The 18,497-nt window shown below is 42.8% G+C and overlaps 1 protein-coding gene across 2 annotated transcripts; it reads left to right on the plus strand.

Annotated features, from left to right (window-relative positions):
- The first annotated feature begins 5,087 nt into the window (after positions 1-5,087).
- STX8 (syntaxin 8) lies at positions 5,088-16,888 on the plus strand. 2 transcript variants are annotated; one of them, XM_061569862.1, is made up of 8 exons: positions 5,088-5,216; positions 7,001-7,100; positions 8,708-8,802; positions 11,332-11,445; positions 12,467-12,585; positions 12,677-12,769; positions 13,659-13,760; positions 15,195-16,888. In XM_061569862.1, the coding sequence occupies exons 1-8, from the start codon at positions 5,200-5,202 to the stop codon at positions 15,257-15,259; spliced, it is 705 nt and encodes a 234-aa protein (XP_061425846.1). In that variant the 5' UTR covers positions 5,088-5,199; the 3' UTR covers positions 15,260-16,888. The 2 variants fall into 2 exon arrangements, with proteins under 2 accessions (XP_061425846.1, XP_061425847.1); XM_061569863.1 differs by lacking the exon at positions 5,088-5,216 and adding an exon at positions 5,391-5,569.
- Positions 16,889-18,497: the final 1,609 nt, after the last annotated feature.

An 18,497-nucleotide genomic window follows, 5' to 3' on the forward strand; every position in this document is an offset into this window, starting at 1 on the left:
GATTCTGATGTGTGGAAGAACCTTTGCCTGAACGATGGCCATATAGGGCCATTCAAATACACTTGGCGGTCCACACTTTAACACAAAATAAAGACAATGATCATCTAAGTAGCCTCAACAGACTGTTGGGGGAATTACTGTGAGCGAGCACCTTTTAAGGCCCGCATGGGACACAGAGGTGCGTGGCAAATACCACGCCAGGCCGCTTTTGTCCCCTCGGTGCTGAGGTTTACACAACCCCACCTGCAGGTACCTATTTAGTGCTGAGCCAACCCAGGGGTGGCCCGGGACTGGTTGAGATATTCGTCAGCGATATTACCTGCGAGAGGGAATGAAACTCGGGTCACTGGGTTCGCACTGCAGTGCGCTAACCACTGCACCCCCGCTCCCCTACACTTTCATTGTATCTGCGCACTACTATGTTGGGAAGCCAAGTAGTTGTCAGACTAGATTTGAAGCTTTCGTGACTGCAAGTATTCATATTCTTAGGTTTTTTCTGTAAAGTCACGTAGGTGACTGAAGACGGAAGCTTGTGTTGCCTCCGAAACGTCGTGATTTTTATTTTACTTTTATTAATTTAAATTTTAATTTTTTACCTACGTGACTTTACCGAAAAAACCTAAGAATATAGTTGTCAGACTTTAACACACACACACAGCTTCGTCCCTTGTCGCACGACTGGAAATGAGGCCCATTGCAGCGACAGAAGTGATTGCGAGTGCGCTAAAATTAGAAAGGCAGACGGACAACGTTTCGTTAAGGACTTTCAATATAGCGGCCAGGAAAAGCCATATTGAGTGCGTTAAAAAATCACGAACCCCCCCGCTCCCATACTCAATGGCTGAATTAATTCGGCCCAACCTCAGCACCGTAGCATCTAAGCTATAAGCTCAGAGACAATGAAGAAGAATACGCCGTCTAAAACACCTGAGTCCAGGAACGGCAATGACATGGCCAACTCCCCAACCTCCCCCAAAGAACATTTCTTTATCGCCTCCCCCACAGCCTGCTCTGATGAGTCCGGCGTGCCTCCGATACCGTCGATGCCCCTGGTAATGCCATCCAGATCGTCAGGATGTGGCACTGTATGATGTGTGGGAAGATGTGGAATCAAAAATAATATAAAATTTTTTAAAAGAAACGCAGACGGATTTCGTCGACCAGCAGGGCGCCAAGCTGATATGTGCATCGGTTCCATAGCAGTATTCGACTAAATTGGACAACATGAAAATAGTTGGGGAGATAAACATGACAAGATAGGACGGTATTGTCACTAATAATAAAATACAGTCAACGTTTATCCAATCGTTGGAGGTTTCATTGATTAGTTTGTGAGGTTTCCTCAGGTGTGTAATGCGACATAGTAAAAAAATGTAAGTTTTGTATAAAAATAAAAGCATTCTTTTTAAACCTCTATCAAAATATATCAAAACTGTATTTGTCACGTGCACTGTTTTCATGTAATATACAACAAGTAAAAAATGTTCGTGAAACCTGGTGGCCTAGATTAAGACGAAAACAAGAATGTGGCATATCATGGATTACGTGATGGTCCTTACCAGAAATTAGAATCTTAGACCATAATAAGTAAGCACAACAGATCACGCGGTGCATTTATCCAATCGTTGCCCATACTTCGCATGCATCTCGCTAAGCTGACTGCCTTAACAGAGGCGACGATGAGCTCAGTTGCAGGGCCACTTAGTAAGCTGCTAAAGCAAATGCGGGTGTCACTGATTTCTATAAGAAAAAAAGTCGGGGTTACCGAGTGCCGACCAGCTGCGTTTGGACAGGGCCGGATCAGTGAGACATCCACCGAGTCACACTGATAAATTCAAGTGATATTTACGTGACGGCTTATCGTGCATCCGTAACGTGTGTGGCTTTTGTTTTTCACAAATCGTTTCATATTTTTTTGTCGAGATACGGCTATTTTACTTTTTTTATCATCTGTGCTAATGTGTTGTTGTTTGGGTGTGTATACGTGTTAAGATGGAGTTGATTTTTTGTCTCAAATTACACGGTTTTGCATACTTTTATGTATTTTAAATTCTGCTGTCAGTTGTCTGGAACATGTCTGGTGGAATTTTCCACGTTGCCATTTAAAGCTGTCCAATGTAAACAAATATGATGGCAATGCTTCTGACGTTGGCAATGGCTCAGGCACAAACAACGAAAACCCTAAAACATTCGTCAATGACACTGTGACCTCAAAAGGGAACGTATAAAATAGGTGACGTTTTTGGCAATGGTCTTTCTTTGTCGTATATTCGTGTTCTATATATAGTTCCCTTTTAGGCAGTGTTATTGACGAATATGTTGAGTTGTGTTGTCTGTAGAACGTCTGGTTGTTTAATGAACCTCACCACATGGTTACCCTTGCAAAGCAGTATGTGATCTCGGTCGCCTCTCACCTGCCTATTTTAATTATTGTACCTATGCTGTTGTTCTTATTCGGGTCTTAAATGGGTCACTAATTGTGTCAATGTGTTTTTTTACTAGCGTCCTGACATAGGTGATGCCCTGCTATAGGAATGCGTTGTCATAACTCGGCTCATTAAGAGTGTAGCGATTCAGTGAATTGTCACGATTCAGCGTTGCAGTTAGATGTACGTATATTACTTTTATTTACATTTCCGTGAACGTCGCGGCCACTAGATGTGAGAAGGTTCACGTGAACCAACTCCAGCACGTACAACATACACAAATCGGGAAAAAAAGCAATCCATACTCACACCGCATAGCAATTCACGTGGCATGAGCTTAAGAGCAATTACCGATCGATTCATTGACTCGTTCAGTAATTACACCTCCAACACTCATGAGCGGTCGCAAAATGACATGCACGTGTGGCTATCGAAGGGCACTGCCCCCCTCCCCCCCCGCCGAATTCATGCAAATTGACTGCTTGCCACATTCTTTGCCCCCTTCAATCGATATCATTAAAGGGCTTTCTTGGCTATCTGACATTACCCCCCCAGGGATATTTTCCCTTAAGTTCTTGCCCGATGGCAGTTCTTTGGCTCAAACTCCTTCCACACTTCATTGATACATCCCAATTTCAGTATGTCACCGCACCCTCTTTCCCAACATCCTTAACCCTCCCAAACTTTCATATGTTTGCAATATTTTCAATTCCACATGTGGCACAGATGTTTTAGCTTTAGCTCTGATTTCTTGTTTGCTTAGCTTAGACCATTCTCTAAATGGGACTGATCCCGTGAGTTTTCACATGGTCAAAGAAAATATACCTGAACTAGAACCTATTGAGAAATGTGCCTAATGAACATATTTGCCTTTTCTGGATCCTTCTAATTAGCCGTATAACTTGCCAGTACAACCTCTCCACGTTGCTACGCGCCTGCACAATACAGGCTTGTCTCGTGTACCCGGGTCATTTGTATGCATGAAATCGCTTTGCTCTGCTGAATGAAGACGCGGAATTAATAAGACATCCACGTGGGGGCTCTTTGACCATACCTCACCACGCTGGTCAGTGCAGTTTTGTTGAAGGCGGGCAACACAGACGTGGGAGCATAGATGCACAGTGCAACAATGGAGCAACGATCCGTTCGGCATGAAGGTCGCCCATTCAAGCACTGTCCAGGCTCAGCTGCCTGCTTAGCTTTTCCGAGATCCGACGTTCCAGTAGCCTAACCTAGATATGAAATATATGTACGTTGAACTTCTTTCGCCCCGTACGTGGCCAAACCGTGCTTATCGTAGGACAACAAATTAAACACGCACAAAAGCAGTTCTAAAGAAACGAGTTTTGGATCTAGATTGAAAAGTACATTAGCTCCAGTGGCTTCTTAATATCGAAAGAGCGTTCCAGACGGCACGAATACAAACTTTAGAAATCTGAAGTATGGATTACCCACTACCGAAGTCACTATCATGAATGTTTATTGTATACTCCCACACTAATGACATATTTTCCAGATTATAAGACGCACTTCCCCCACCTGTATAAAAAAAAATAAATGTGGAGATCGTCGATATGGTCAGATTCTAACACGTTTTACGCAGTTTGGTGCGTACAGTATTTATAGTCCGGTGCATGTGCAGTACAACTTTATTAATGGGCACTGCGTCTTATAATCCGGTGCTAGTGCAGTACAAGTTTATTAATGGGCACTGCGTCTTATAATCCGGTGCTTGTGCAGTACAACTTTATTCATGGGCCCTGCGTCTTATAATCCGGTGCGAGTGCAGTACAACTTTATTCATGGGCACTGCGTCTTATAATCGGGTGCGAGTGCAGTACAAGTTTATTCATGGGCCTTGCCTCTTATAATCCGGTGTATGTGCAGTACAACTTTATTCATAGGTACTGCGTCTTATAATCCGGTGTATGTGCAGTACAAGTTTATTCATGGGCCTCGCGTCTTATAATCCGGTGTATGTGCAGTACAACTTTATTCATAGGCACTGCGTCTTATAATCCGGTGTATGTGCAGTACAACTTCATTGATGGGCACTGCGTCTTATAATCCGGTGTATGTGCAGTACAACTTCATTGATGGGCACTGCGTCTTATAATCCGGTGTATGTGCAGTACAACTTCATTGATGGGCACTGCGTCTTATAATGCGGTGTATGTGCAGTACAACTTTATGCATGTGCCCTGCGTCTTATAATCCGGTGCTTGTGCAGTACAACTTTATTCATGGGCACTGCGTCTTATAATCCGGTGCGAGTGCAGTACAACTTTATTCATGGGCCCTGCGTCTTATAATCCGGTGCGTGTGCAGTACAACTTTATTCATGGGCCCTGCGTCTTATAATCCGGTGCGTGTGCAGTACAACTTTATTCATGGGCCCTGCGTCTTATAATCCGCAACAAAAACAAATGTGACTCGAATCACGTGACCTTGTTGCTAGGAGACCCAAGGGGCGAGACGGGGAGGAGGGGGTGGGTGTCACAAAAAGTCACGTGCCACCACGCGTTACATTCCCCAGTCTGTATAAGCACCGCCCCCGCGGGTCCACCGAAAACAACACACCTCGTGATCAACCCCCCGACCAATCAGCGACAACCCGAGTGAGACGTCCCTCCCCCACCCCGCGCTTATCCGTGGCACCAATTCTAATCTCGATTTCGTCTCGGTTCTGTGTGGCCGCAAGGGGTTTGGTGGAGGCGAAGAGCCGCTCCGTTTGATTCTCTGAGAAGGAAATGTCCACGCTTTGAGGACGAGGATGGCGTCGGACAGTTGGTAAGGGAGTCGCCCCCCCCCCTGCCCGCTCCCCGCGAGGAAACTCTTGCGAGACGAATTATCGTGGCGACATCGCTTGTAGTTGCTCGGCTCGCATCGATTCAACAACAACAAATATTAACGGTTCGGAATCGATTCCTATCTGGCACCACACAGGAATCGACGTCGTGCCGAGGCGCTTGGAATCGATTCCGATTGGGTTTCGTGTCGTTTGCATGTCGGCGTCAGGTTATCGGCAGGCTAAGGGGGATCGAGGCTGGCTTGGTCCTTGCCATGGATAGCCACGGGGCATAGCAAAGTTGTTTATAGGCTTACCGGGGGCTTACGTTGCGGACAGCAGCCGGGGGGGAGTGGTAAGTAGTATAATTATTGTACCGTACTTCTATTGCCCCCACCACCACCACCACACGCGGCCTTCGCGATTCGATGCGGAACAAGGAACGGGGAAACTTGAGGCCTAGAACTCGAGTTAAAGCGTCAACTACTAACAAACAAAAAACACAACAACATACGCCAAGTATGAAACGCTTGACGTAAACAGAATATCCTGAACAGGAAAGTAAATCCACGGTCGGGGTGTTTTTTTGTTAAAAGTAAGTGCGCTAATGAATTATAACGCCGATGTTTAAAAGTACCACGTTACCAAACAACAGATAGGTTAAATCCCACGGTTAGGAGAACCCTTCTGCATGTCCATGCAGGATCGATACAATCGGCAACCACTCTGTGGGAAGTAACTCAAGCTTGGCCCTGTGGATAGACTGGTTCTTGTCATCGGAATGTGGAATTTACAACATTTGCCTGTCTCATTTAAAATAGAGTTAAGTACAGTTCTGCACGTGACAGTATTTGTACGTATTATGTACCTGCATGGAGAACTCTTCTCAATATTGCTCAGCGTTGGCAGTGGATACACTGCCGACAAAGCCATTGCCACCAGAATTACAATTGTATACTACAGTACACCTGTACACCCTTGTCACTTCTCGATATGGTGTGCCTGTCAACCCATACGGTTTACCCGTATTCTTGTACAGGGAAATCTAGTTTTAAGTCCATACGGAGTACAGCCGTTTCAAGACGGGCAAACACTTTCTTTGTATTTATCCCTTGTGATGGGACTTTGTAGGATATGAGCGTTTCGATTTATAAGGTCACGGGATAATCAATATGGTCTGAATTGGTCTGTAATAAGGTAGGGCACCGATAAGGGATTGACAGGTATGACATGGTTTAACACGTAGGCTTTCGCGACCAATAGTATTCATAATAAAGGTTTTTGGGTTAGATCGCGTTATTCTTAAATGTGTCGTAACCCTCCACCACCCGACACGGCTAAACAGTAAAAAAAATGTCACGTTTACAAAGGACAAAATAATTCACTTCTTTAGCCCACCGGTGTGTTGAAGAGCGAATCATTTAAAATTTAAGTACGACGTTTCGCTGGTAATTACATCCAGCTTTATCGGGCGACTTGCCAGAATTGTGAGGCTCTCTTATTATGAGGTATGATATGGTCTTGTTTTCTAGAGACTATTTGAAATAGTTTAGGCAAGCAACTGTTTACGCACCACGACTTACGTGTCACAAGAGTCGGTGGGCGGGTGATGCGTTCTTTTTTTGTAATAACATGGCCCCGTAATGTTTACTGTTTATCTGTTAAGAAAAATTATTCGAATCCAACTTTTTTTTATGTCATTGTAGTTTTGTTTGACTTATCTTCTTCATACGTGCGTTGTTACTTTACGCATACAAACAAGTGATGCATTTCAATTCTCTGTTAGGTTGGCTCAGCATGAGGCCACGTGCCGTATGACCCAGGACATCGCAGAGAATATACAGGAGAGAAACCGGCAGCAGAGAACAGGAGGCAATCCTGCCAAGGTACATGTGCTAGCACCATACTGTTTTTGATTAACTGTTAAAGTCTATCCAGAATTTGTAATCGGTATCAGAAAGAAGTAAATGTATACATTGGGATCAATCGCAGAACATAGCTAGAATTGTCCACATCATTTGATGTCACAAATCCACCTCTTTAAGATATTTTTAAGAAAACTCTGGTCGACACAGCAGGTACAGCATTTTCCACCATGCCCCATGATGGTAATTTTTGTCTCATCACCCATCAAACCGATGTTTCAATTCTCAAAGCATTGGGAAAATCCAGTGAAGAACCAAATTTATTTGATTTGTTTTTTTGTTGTGAAATTATTTGATAACGTGGCAGAGACCATAAACTCGCTACACATGAAAGTCCAGTTTAATCACAGGCAGTGGCCTGGTGTTGAATCCAGGTTCTCAGCTGTGCCAGCACAGCACTCTAGCAAGTATTTTAGATGTGGCTGGGTGGCTTAGAGGTCAAACTCCACGCAATTAAAGTTCCAAAAAAGTAATTTGCATACCCCTTACCATTGTTTATGCATGTGATTTCAAGTTTTAAGTAAGGCCCAATGAATATTAACCCTCTCACGTGTTTGTCTTAAACATTTAGTTTTTCACTTAACATTAAAGGTCAACTTGTGTTTGTGGTGATTTAATGGAAAATGTTGCTTTGTATTATGCCTTTAAGCCTAACAGAGTTTGGGGCAACAAGCTATTCCAGCCCATGTCACTGGATGATTATTGTGTAAATAGTTTTCAGAAAGGAAAAAAAAACTAATGTTCTGTGCATTGTATTTTTAGATATGGGTGAATGGGAGTGTTTTTTATTAACTGTTAAAGGCAAACTTCTGAATTTAATTCTAGATTTGAAGATTTCGTGACTGCAAGGATTCATATTCTTAGGTTTTTTCGGTAAAGGCATGTAGGTAAAACATAAAAATTAATAAAAGTAAGATAAAATAAAAATCACGACGTTTCGGAGGCCACACAAGCTTCCGTCTTCAGCTGGAACCGTCTGAATTTACTTATATCTTTTGCGAGGCTTCATTTTTATCATATACAGTAAAACCTTGGATTGCGATAATAATTCGTTCCGGAAACGTGTTTGTAATCCAAAGCACTCGTATATCAGTTGTGATCACGTGACGCTCGGCAGACAAAGCATGTACGTACTACTCGTATTGCAAGACCTCGCTCGTTTATCAAATTAATATTTATTAAAAAAATTTGCTCGTCTTGCAAAACACTCGCAGACCAAGTTACTTGCAATCCAAGGTTTTACTGGATATTAAAAGTCACTCGGTGAAATATTGTCATTGCATCTGCATGCTTTCATGTCGAGTTTAAGCCGAGTCTCATAACTTGAGCGTTATCTTCCTGTCCCTTTTGCTGAGGAAATTATGTACGTATCAATGTTATCTTCATGGTGCGTGATATGCTCTTGGTTGCCAGAGCTTAAGTGCAATGTTGGCAAATGCTGTCCAATACGGTATGATTTGCTTTTATATTGAGTGTAGATGCAACTGCACCTTGATGCAAGTGTAGCCTCTATTTGACACCTTGCTATGCTCATAACTTGCGTGGATTTTCTTTCTAACGTTTCGCAGGTTAGTGTGACCATCCGATTGTCCCTGCAAAACTTGAATCGAGACATCGGGCGCCTGAGAGACGGTCTGCTTCGAGCCGCATCGTCAAACTTCATGTACGCCACCCGCTGAGTGTCTGTTGTTGGTCTGAACTCTAAACAATGGAAGTCACATGCTCACAAAACCACAGCAAGATGTGTTTTTATCGTAAAAAAATTCTCAATTCACTCTAGATTTGAAGCTTTCGTGACTGCAAAGATTTATACTCTTTGTTTTTTTCGGTAAAATCATGTAGGTACAAATTTTTCATTTTAATTAATTAAATTAAATATAAAAAAAATTACCTATGTGACTTTACCGAAAAAATGAGTGAGTACTCAATTAACTGCATACGGATAGAGAACCTTGACTGACATCTCGTTTAAGAATTGGAGAACTTTACATGGAAATAAAAAAAATCACTGTTGTTTGTCTTGGATAAAGCACCTTGTTATTGCAATGTAATGGTCTAAAAGAGAAGATAAAGCCCCACCGTTTAGTACAAAACATTTAGTGATACAACGCCTCAACTGGCTGAGACCAACTTGTGTTTGATATCTGCCAAACACTGACTCGTATGACTTTGTGATTGCAAAGCGTGCAATTTTGATTATTTTTTCGTACACCAGGGTGTGCTCACGTGCACTGCTAGAGAATGCAATTGTTGCATCTTTATACTGTCTATGAAAGAGATGACCACTATAGAGAGGGGGTACTGGCACCGTTGGTGCTGCTACTTCCTAAATAACTAACCAAGCAATTTGCTGCATTGTTGCAATTATAATTACAGCTTGTGTTTAAAGAGCGTCTAATGCAGTCAGTCGCACATCAGAATGCGTTACAATAAAAGACTGACCTGCATAATAAGGGGAACAGGGAATAGATTTGTTTATGGGGTGGAGGAGGCAATCGGGGGGTGGGGTAAGGCGAGATAAGGAAGCTGGTGGCATTTTAAGAAGGTGTTTTTTAATGTAATTCTCGAGGAGAAAGTCATAGACATAGAAGAGAATGAGCGTCGTGAGTCTGAATTTAATAGTTTTCTCTATTGTTTGGCATTTGAAAAGAAACGAACCATGTTTATAATTTTTTGTGTGGAGTTTAGAGAAGGCATTCTATGGTGTCTGGCCGGGGCCACCAGATGGATTCCGTTTGTACCTCCTGCAACAGCATGTGTGTGGCAATGATTGGTGATGTGAGTGAAGGATTGGACTTCACCACAGTCACAATTAGGCAATACCTTAATTCCCTACTTATGGAGGAGACTCGAATCAAGGCCCATAAACTTACATAGAGACTCCTAGAGATCATCATACTGGCATGTAGACCTATACTATACAACACAATGTGATGTGAGTAATGGATCGGACTTCATCGCAGTCACAATTAGGAAACTCCTTGAATCTCCATTTATAGAGGAGGTGTTCGCTCCTCTCATGTACTTCACTTAACACGGTTAACTGCAGTCGAGTGTCTTTGAGATGAGAAAAAGCCAGGCAGTTGTTTAATTTGATCTTCAATAAGTGACTTGTTAGGGGAATTGCTAGCTGACAACACTTCTCGCTGTCAGTGACACGAAAAAACACGTCCTCCAACATTGCGGCCACAAACACAGATAACAAAAGCATCATGGCATGGGTACAGATATATTTCCTAGACTTTATGGGCAGCTGGGTGTTGCCAATTTGACATCTCGACATGTATCGATTCTGCGCTTGAACTGGGTAAAAGAGTCGGGCCTAGATACGATGTCAGGGCGAGGGTTTAGATTTGTCCTGTGTTTAATAATTTGTCATTACATTACATTCATTTTTTTTTTTACATTGGCTTAAATTGGTGTGTATAGAGGCGCTCCCCGTGGATTCACCGAGATTGCTTTGTGCTTGTGATAGCTCGCGCTGAAACGCAACGTTTCATCTAATTTCTTTTCACTGGGCTGATTCCAGGAAGATGTAATGTCAGGACTTGAATGACACGTGATGGTGAGGTTACGCTTGTTTAATAAACAGAAATAAACTGTCTACAAACAGAGCAGTATTTTTCCAGTGTAATAGTTTATTTAGGTGTCATTTTTGAAGTGCGTTGGTTTGAGCCGGTTAGCAGACGTTTCATCCTGTACACAGTGTTTGGCTATAGCATGCTTGGGGTTTTTTTTTGTGTTCTCATGTTCTTGCCTATGTGATGTATGTTTAAGTGGTCTAGTTGAGAGAAATAGGGGCAATTATGAAACGCATGTAGATGCATTTAGTTAATCCACGACTTGGATGAGGGTCTCCACACGCAATGTGGGTCATGGGGGGTGTTTGACCACACTTTGGCACACACTGCCCAGTGCATGTTTGGTGTAGGCGGGGAACATATATGCGGGAACAGAAGTACAGTTAAAAATTGAATTTGCTGCACTACCCTCTGCTGCTCATCACATAGCCCTTTTAAAAAATTAATCCCTGCCATTTCTGTTTCCTTGAGACTATTTAAGCGTTTGTTTTTTCCCCTGTGTTATAATGATGTTCATTGTTCTTTTGTGGCATCTGAGAAAGTAATTTAGACGTGTTCATTTATAGGTGTTGAATTTTCCCAATTTGATTCATTGTTGTCATCATCAACAGTACCCAGCGCGAGGCTGAGCGCAGGCAAAGCTTATTGGACGAACTTGAGACCAAGGATCGGCAGCTGCACACCATGTTCAGTGGCAACGGAGGAGGCACCACCGACTCTGCCAGGTACCGGCTCAAGTGCAACAAAGGGAAATCTCACGAAAGACAGGGGGGACTATTAGTCAATTAGGTCGATTAATAGTTCAGCAATGCCTTGTGGCTCATAGCCCACCGTTTGAAGTTTGGTTTATGGCAGTGTTCTTCACTAATTTTCAGAGGAGGGGGGAGCACTTTCGCCAATAAGACATCATCAGTATGAGGGCCGCAACACATTGGAAACCATTGGAGTTTGGGTTTGACAGCACGATGATGAGGGTCTTTTTAGTTTAACACGTAGGCTAGTGAAACGTCGTACTCGGTTTGTAAATGTGGCTTGGCTCTCCAACACACCGGTGTGTTGTACTAGTATACTCCACTATACACTACACTATACACTAGTGCTGTACTAGTGACAAATTGGCATGTTCTGTTTACGTGACAACCCTTACTAGTTGGCTGTGTCGGGTGGTGGCGGATATTGACGACACATTTATATATTTACGCGATCTAACCCAAAAACCTTCATTAAGGTTTCTTTTACATTTGTGTATTGTTGGGAGCAGCACGTCAGGGACTGCACTAAAGGCCACCAGGGGCCCCCAGTGGCCCGAGGGCCTTGCAATGAAAAATACTGGTGTGTGGCATAGCTGGTAGAGCATGCCTCCTTGTGGAGAGTCCTTCACTCACCAGTTACAGGCAGCACGAATGTAAATCAAACATTTATTTATACTGGTAGCGGTGATGGAGGAATAAATATTGGAGGGGAGAGGAGGTTGGTGAGAATTTGGGGACGGAGATGGTATTATGTTGAATACCGTATGATTTCTTAATCTATAGGTTGGCTGCTAAGCAGTCACACATGAACCAGTTTAGCCTCAAAATTTTCAATTCATTGCGATCTATTAACTTATGTATGACCACACACCATACTTGTTAGGATTATTATGATATATCGTAGCAAAGAGTACATTGCTAATTTGGTTGCATTCGCAAATTCGCCTGATTAAGTTCGTTTCATCACCATTTTTGCCTGTGTGGGTGCTCCCAGGATGGGGCTCTTGGGTGGTGGTGCCACTGGAGCCAGCTCCTGGCTGGAGGAGGAGCCAGAGGACACTAGGGGGCGCAGCTTTGCCGATCTGCGACAGCAACAGAAAAGCATCATCCAGGGTAAGGCAGCGTCACCCAATCAGTAACAACAGCAAGTCTGATGTTTAAAATCCTGTGCTTGCTCTGCTAACCCAGATCGTGCGTGGAACAGAGCAGGATGCTGGGCTGGAGGTGCTCTCTTCCATCATAGCGAGGCAAAAGCAGATGGGCCATGCCATTGGAAATGAGCTGGAAACACAGAATGGTAAGTATTCAGTCTTTTTTATATTAGTTGTATTTTTTGATATTTTGCAAATGTGTCATTTGATTCCTACAGCTGCATGGTGATTTGTGCAGGAGAATTAGCAAACCTGCACCATCTACGTAAAATTACGTGTTTTGCTGGAGCAGATCCAGTGTGCCCAAGTGTAGCTACTGAAAATGTATGAACCTGGATGTTATAATTAGGCAAGAATAACACATTTTAGTTTTTGGGGGGGTGAGCATCCCTGTTAATGAGACTTATAATCGTAAAGTCAAGTAAATTGTATGTTTGATTAAACATGTGGCACTTTTCTGGTTCAAAAATAACCGGAACACCACCTTCACATCATATTACACTCGTCTTGACCTCCCTGCATTGGCTTCCAGTTTCACATAGAATACAGTTTAACATCCTTATTGGTACCTTACAAAGCAGTGAACCATCTTGCCCCAGCCTACGTCATTGACATGCTGCGCCCATATGTCCCCTCAAGGTTGCTAAGATCTGGGGATGCAGATATCTGCATTCCCAGGTCGAGGCTTCGGTCTATGGGTGACCGAGCTTTTTCCCGTGTAGGCTGACCCAGGCTATGGAACGCTCTTCCACGAGATATCAGGATCTCTGAGTCTGTGGACATTTTTAAAATGCGCCTTAATACCTATGTATATGCTTCCGCTTATTAAACGTTTAGTTAATTTAGTAAATTATTTTAATATGTATTTATAATATTGTTTTTATGCTGAGTGTCTGCTGCTGTTGTATCCTGTACAGCGCTTTAAGATACTTGATGAAAAGCGCTGCATTATATAATTATTAATTATTATTCAAGAAAGACACGTGTTATGAATTGAAATGGCTTTTAAATATCGAGCTGTCCCCTGTGCTGCAGAGATCATCGACGATTTGACCAACCTGGTGGAAGATACCGATGGGCGGATTCGTCGAACCACCAAAAGCGTCTCTGTTGTGCAAACAAAGTCAGCGAACTGCGGTAAGAGCCAACAAGTGATAATGTTACGCGGTGACCAACATCGTGAATTTACTAGCAGCCTTGTACATCTGCAGTAAAAACTACTGACTAAAAGTATTTTTTATTTGATCAGGTCAGGCCCACTGGACTATGTAGCTCTTCTTCTTGGTTCTTTCAGTAAATTCACGTAGAAGGGAAATAATAAAATAATAAAAATAAACATAATAAAATACAATTCTCACGACGTTTTAGCCACAACGCAAGCAGCCGTCCTCAGGTGAAGAACAGGTCTGTTGGAAAGACAGTGTCTGAATTTCAGACGCTGTCTTGCTTGCGTTGTGGTCGAAACGTCGTGAGAATTGTATTTTATTATGTTTTATTTTTATCATTTTATTAATTCCCTTCTACGTGACTTTACCGAAAGAACCAAGAAGATGAATCCCTGCAGTCACGAAAGCTTTAAATCGAAATTCATGTAGCTCTTTTTTCAGAAGTGACCTGGCCACAAATGATAGCTCAACGAAGTGGCTTATCACGTGAAAATTATATAGCAGCCAATTACTCTTTAAACGCATGTTTCTAAATGTGGAGGGAAAAACCGGAGGACCTGGAGGAAAATCCACGTGACCACGGGGATAACATGCAAACTACAAATGTACAGGGGTTGGGATCTAATCCATGACCTCCTGTATACCAGGCAATGTAGTTAACATCTCGGCACCGTTTTGCCTTAGAGCTGGGCTGTCCAATTATTTAAGTAACATATTCCTCTACCGATTATTGTTTAGATTACTCAATCGGACAACGACAATATAGTTGGGAAATAAATGTCTTCCCACTTGTCCTGCTCGATGGGAGGTGTTGGGCGGGGCTTGGTGACGTCATTGACATAATCGGGCACGTCACGTTTGGTGTGATTTGGAGAGGGTTTCCAGCCTTTGAGACACAGGATGTCGGTCGGGTGGTGGACATTTTTAAAGGGGTCTGAGTAATCGGTTAAAAAAAAAGTAATCGATTATAGTATTTTGTCAATTAATCGACTCACCTTTCCAGCCCTAAAATACCCTAGTCTGTGATGTCACCATAGCTGTACTGCCCCAGGGGCATGACAGGATTGCAACTACCAATATGTTTCGATTTAAAGCTTTCGTGACTGCAGGGATTCATCTTCTTGGTTCTTTCGGTAAAGTCACGTAGAAGGGAAATAATAAAATAATAAAAATAAAACATAATAAAATAATTCTCACGACGTTTCGGCCACAACGCAAGCAGCCGTCCTCAGGTGAAGACCAGGTCTGTTGGGGAGACAGCGTCTGAATACCAATATGTGTGTGTGGTTGACTGTGTAGCTGTGGACACACATGCAGGTGGTCATTGTGCCTTGGTGTTGCCTGGACTTACATGCTGGTGCTGACATTGACCTTGTGCGGTGACTTTGTGTGTGTCACTGGACAGGTATGCTGGTGGTCATCGTGCTGCTACTCATTGCCATCATAGTGGTGGCCGTGTGGCCCAAATGAGGCCGCCGGACCAAGTAAGGAGGATCTTTAGCGTCTCACTGCAGGGCTTCGTGCACTTAAGATTGGCCGGTTTGTCTGGCTGATCGGAAGATGAGTTGGGTATTGGATCAGATGATGAAGGGCTACACATGCCACGGTTGTCTGTTAAGAGCATTCACTAAACGTGGATACATGGCGCATTCATGATTGTGTTCGCAAAGTGCATTTTGCGTGAGTGAAAAAAATCCTCAAAACTTGTACATGACAGAGTGCACACGCATTCAATAGCGCCCAGACAATTGTACAGTTATCTCGATTATCCCATCGGTGGGTTATGGATTAACCGCGCTTGTGAATAAATAAATGAAATGTTTCTCGTGCACCGCTGGTTTATTTGCTAGCTGCTCCTCAATCGTATCTCGGTGCCCCCCCCAAATTTGTTGGCAAGTAAATCAATAACCTTAAACAATGAAAAGCAGAAAACACATGTTACACCTTTGCCCCCCATTCTACACAGGTAAGCAATAAATACATGTTTGGCATAACTTAGGTATGTTTTGTAGCATCCGTGCTTTTTTGTATCTGGCCCACCCCTACATCCACATTACTTCAGACAAAGAGTTGGCAATGCACACAGTGCATCTACAACAGACTATGTATTCAACATGATATTTAAAGTTAATACCACTTGAACTTAGAGCAGATGGATAATGGAAATGTGTGAAAGCAAGTGATTTTTATTTCCTTTTTAAGTATTTCAGATTCAATTTAACGTGTACACTTTTTTGCATCGATATTGGTGATAATTATCTGCACTCAATATCGCAGGTATTCAGTACAATGTATTTCATTCCACGTGGCTCTTCAGCTGTGGTTGTGAAAACCAAAGCGCGCAAGCCCTAAACAACAGTAGTGTGACAAGACATCGAGCTACGGAAATAGTACCAAATTTTATTTGCTTAATTTTTGTACAATTATATGCAAAAAGCGATTATCGCTAAGAGACATTTTCATTCGTAACTCCACAACAGCCCCAGAAGATGTCACAACTCCTTCTGAATCACTTCAATAGGCCTCTTAATGCTCTGCAAATAATGTTCATGACATGTGAAAACTTGTTTTACCTTTCAGAGCTGGAATATCATGGAAAACTGAACTTATGATATGACATAGTGTGTGCAGTTAGCTATCGGTGACTTAGCTGAGGCAATACACTTTAGAAACAAGTTTATTCATGGGTGGTGGCTTTAATTCAAACCCAGGGCTTCTGCTGTGCTGTTAGCCCACCTGACCCATGTACAACATGTTCCTAGATAATAACCACCACATAGATGTGTGCACATTATATACGCCACCCTTTGCAACACACAAGGAAAGTAAGTTACATTTTTCGTACATGCTTCCTAGCCGTGTACCAGTGTTGTGTGCAGCATGTGCACAAGCTGCACATGCTGCAAAGAATTCGCATCTTACCAATAAGGTAAAGCGGCGGTGTGTTCGCTGTTGTTTTCTGAATGTCTGATGTATATGTGGTGAAACTGAAAAATCTGACTTCCAATGTTTTGTACATAGCTGGCCCACAGAATGTAGCCCATTGCTTCCTATAGGGCGCTCCCATCTCTTTCAAAATAAAGGAATTGCGGAAGAGGCCGTCGTTGTCATGAAATGTTCTTAAAGTGATGGTTTTCAGAGCTTCCTTGAATTGTGATTTTTCAGTTTATATTGTGATGTACTGTAGTGTATGTAGACAGGTATGGATATAACCATTTGAGCTTCTTGGGTCATGCACCATATTCTTCGGATTATAATAAACTTTTTTTTTTACCCCTGTATTTTAAAGTAAAAGTGTGTAAATTATCCGGTGGGTACGTGTGACCAGTTTGTTACTTGGTTGGGCACACTGGGCACATATTTCGAGTGCGACCTTTGGGGCCGTCCATAAATGACGTCACGCACCTAAAGGGGGGGGGGTCAGACATTTGTGACGAGGGGGGGGTTAGAAATGTGACGTCACATCAAAATGCGCAACTTTAAATATAGACAACACGTTCTACTTAATTAAATATACTTTTAAATGTTTTCTCCTACAACATCAGAGTGCAGCGCCACGTTAAATACGCACTACAATGAAAATAGTTTAAAGCGATTTGAAGCATGTTTACTTTTTTTGGGGAGGGTGTCAGAGTTTTCTGATGTCATATTTGAGGGGGGGTTCTGACTTTTTGTGACGGGGGGGGGGGGGTCAAAAATCGTCCAAAATCGCGTGACGTCATTTATGGACGGCCCCTTTCCTGGTGCATCGTGGACGATCTCGACGTTCAGACGTTCCCAACGAACCAATACGATACATGATGGCTTCAAGATTAGAATTCGAATCTGTGAATTGGTGATGCGCTCAACATGTACAAAACCACAAAGCCCACTATGGCCCTCAGTAGTTCAGCCATCACTCGCAGATTGTTAACGTGGTCACTTGATTATTTGCTGTGAAGTTCAAGTTTCATTTATTAGGTATAACCCTGTGAGCCATGCGGCTCTTGAGTCGGGTGCAACCGCAACAAACAATGTGAACACAGAACATCTTAAAACGACGACGCCCAACAGAAACATTCTGGAATAAACCAGCAAATATTCCAAAAAAAAGTATTATAACGCTGTGTGCAAAAATCAGTGGTGCAAACCAACAACAACAACCATAAGACAATTTAGATTAACCAAATGTTTTCGAATCACCAAAATAAAGCTATAAAAACAATGTAACAACAGTAATCATAAGAACTGATTTAAAATTTAACAATAGTACATAGCACGTACGACCAAACCTGCAGCCATAGCTGGCAGCACGACACTCCCAGTAAATGAGGCTGAAGAAGCACGTGTCAATTGCAAAATCAAAGGACGTGTGTATTATATACATCCTCATCATCAATGCAAGTCAAGTGTAGTTGAAAACCACGTGTGCTGAACGCACAACTTTTTCACGTGTATCTTCGCTTCGCAAAGTTGTGTCTCCGACTGTACGCCTTCGGCAGCTTGGTTGACTGCATCCAGACCCAGCAAGACACGGTACATTTGTTATAATCCTGTGATAGACAGCGTCAGCGGGCGTGGGCTGGCATCATTGATCACAGATGTTCAAATGTTATGCGACAGCTTAATGGCATAAGGTCACGGAGTGGTGGCACACCAGTGATCATGGCTATGGCAGCAAGGGATGGTGGGTCACACAGATTTGTGAATCTTCCCAAACCCGCCTGCT

The sequence above is a fragment of the Lethenteron reissneri genome, chromosome 44 (assembly GCF_015708825.2).
Source record: "Lethenteron reissneri isolate LAM-NWPU_2019-01 chromosome 44, ASM1570882v1, whole genome shotgun sequence".
NCBI lineage: Eukaryota > Metazoa > Chordata > Hyperoartia > Petromyzontiformes > Petromyzontidae > Lethenteron > Lethenteron reissneri.

Coding starts and splice junctions, on each gene's coding strand:
- STX8 (XM_061569862.1), top strand. Junction 12,586..12,676: donor ACAGAAAAGCATCATCCAGG/GTAAGGCAGCGT, acceptor TGCGTGGAACAG/AGCAGGATGCTGGGCTGGAG. Junction 12,770..13,658: donor TGAGCTGGAAACACAGAATG/GTAAGTATTCAG, acceptor CCTGTGCTGCAG/AGATCATCGACGATTTGACC.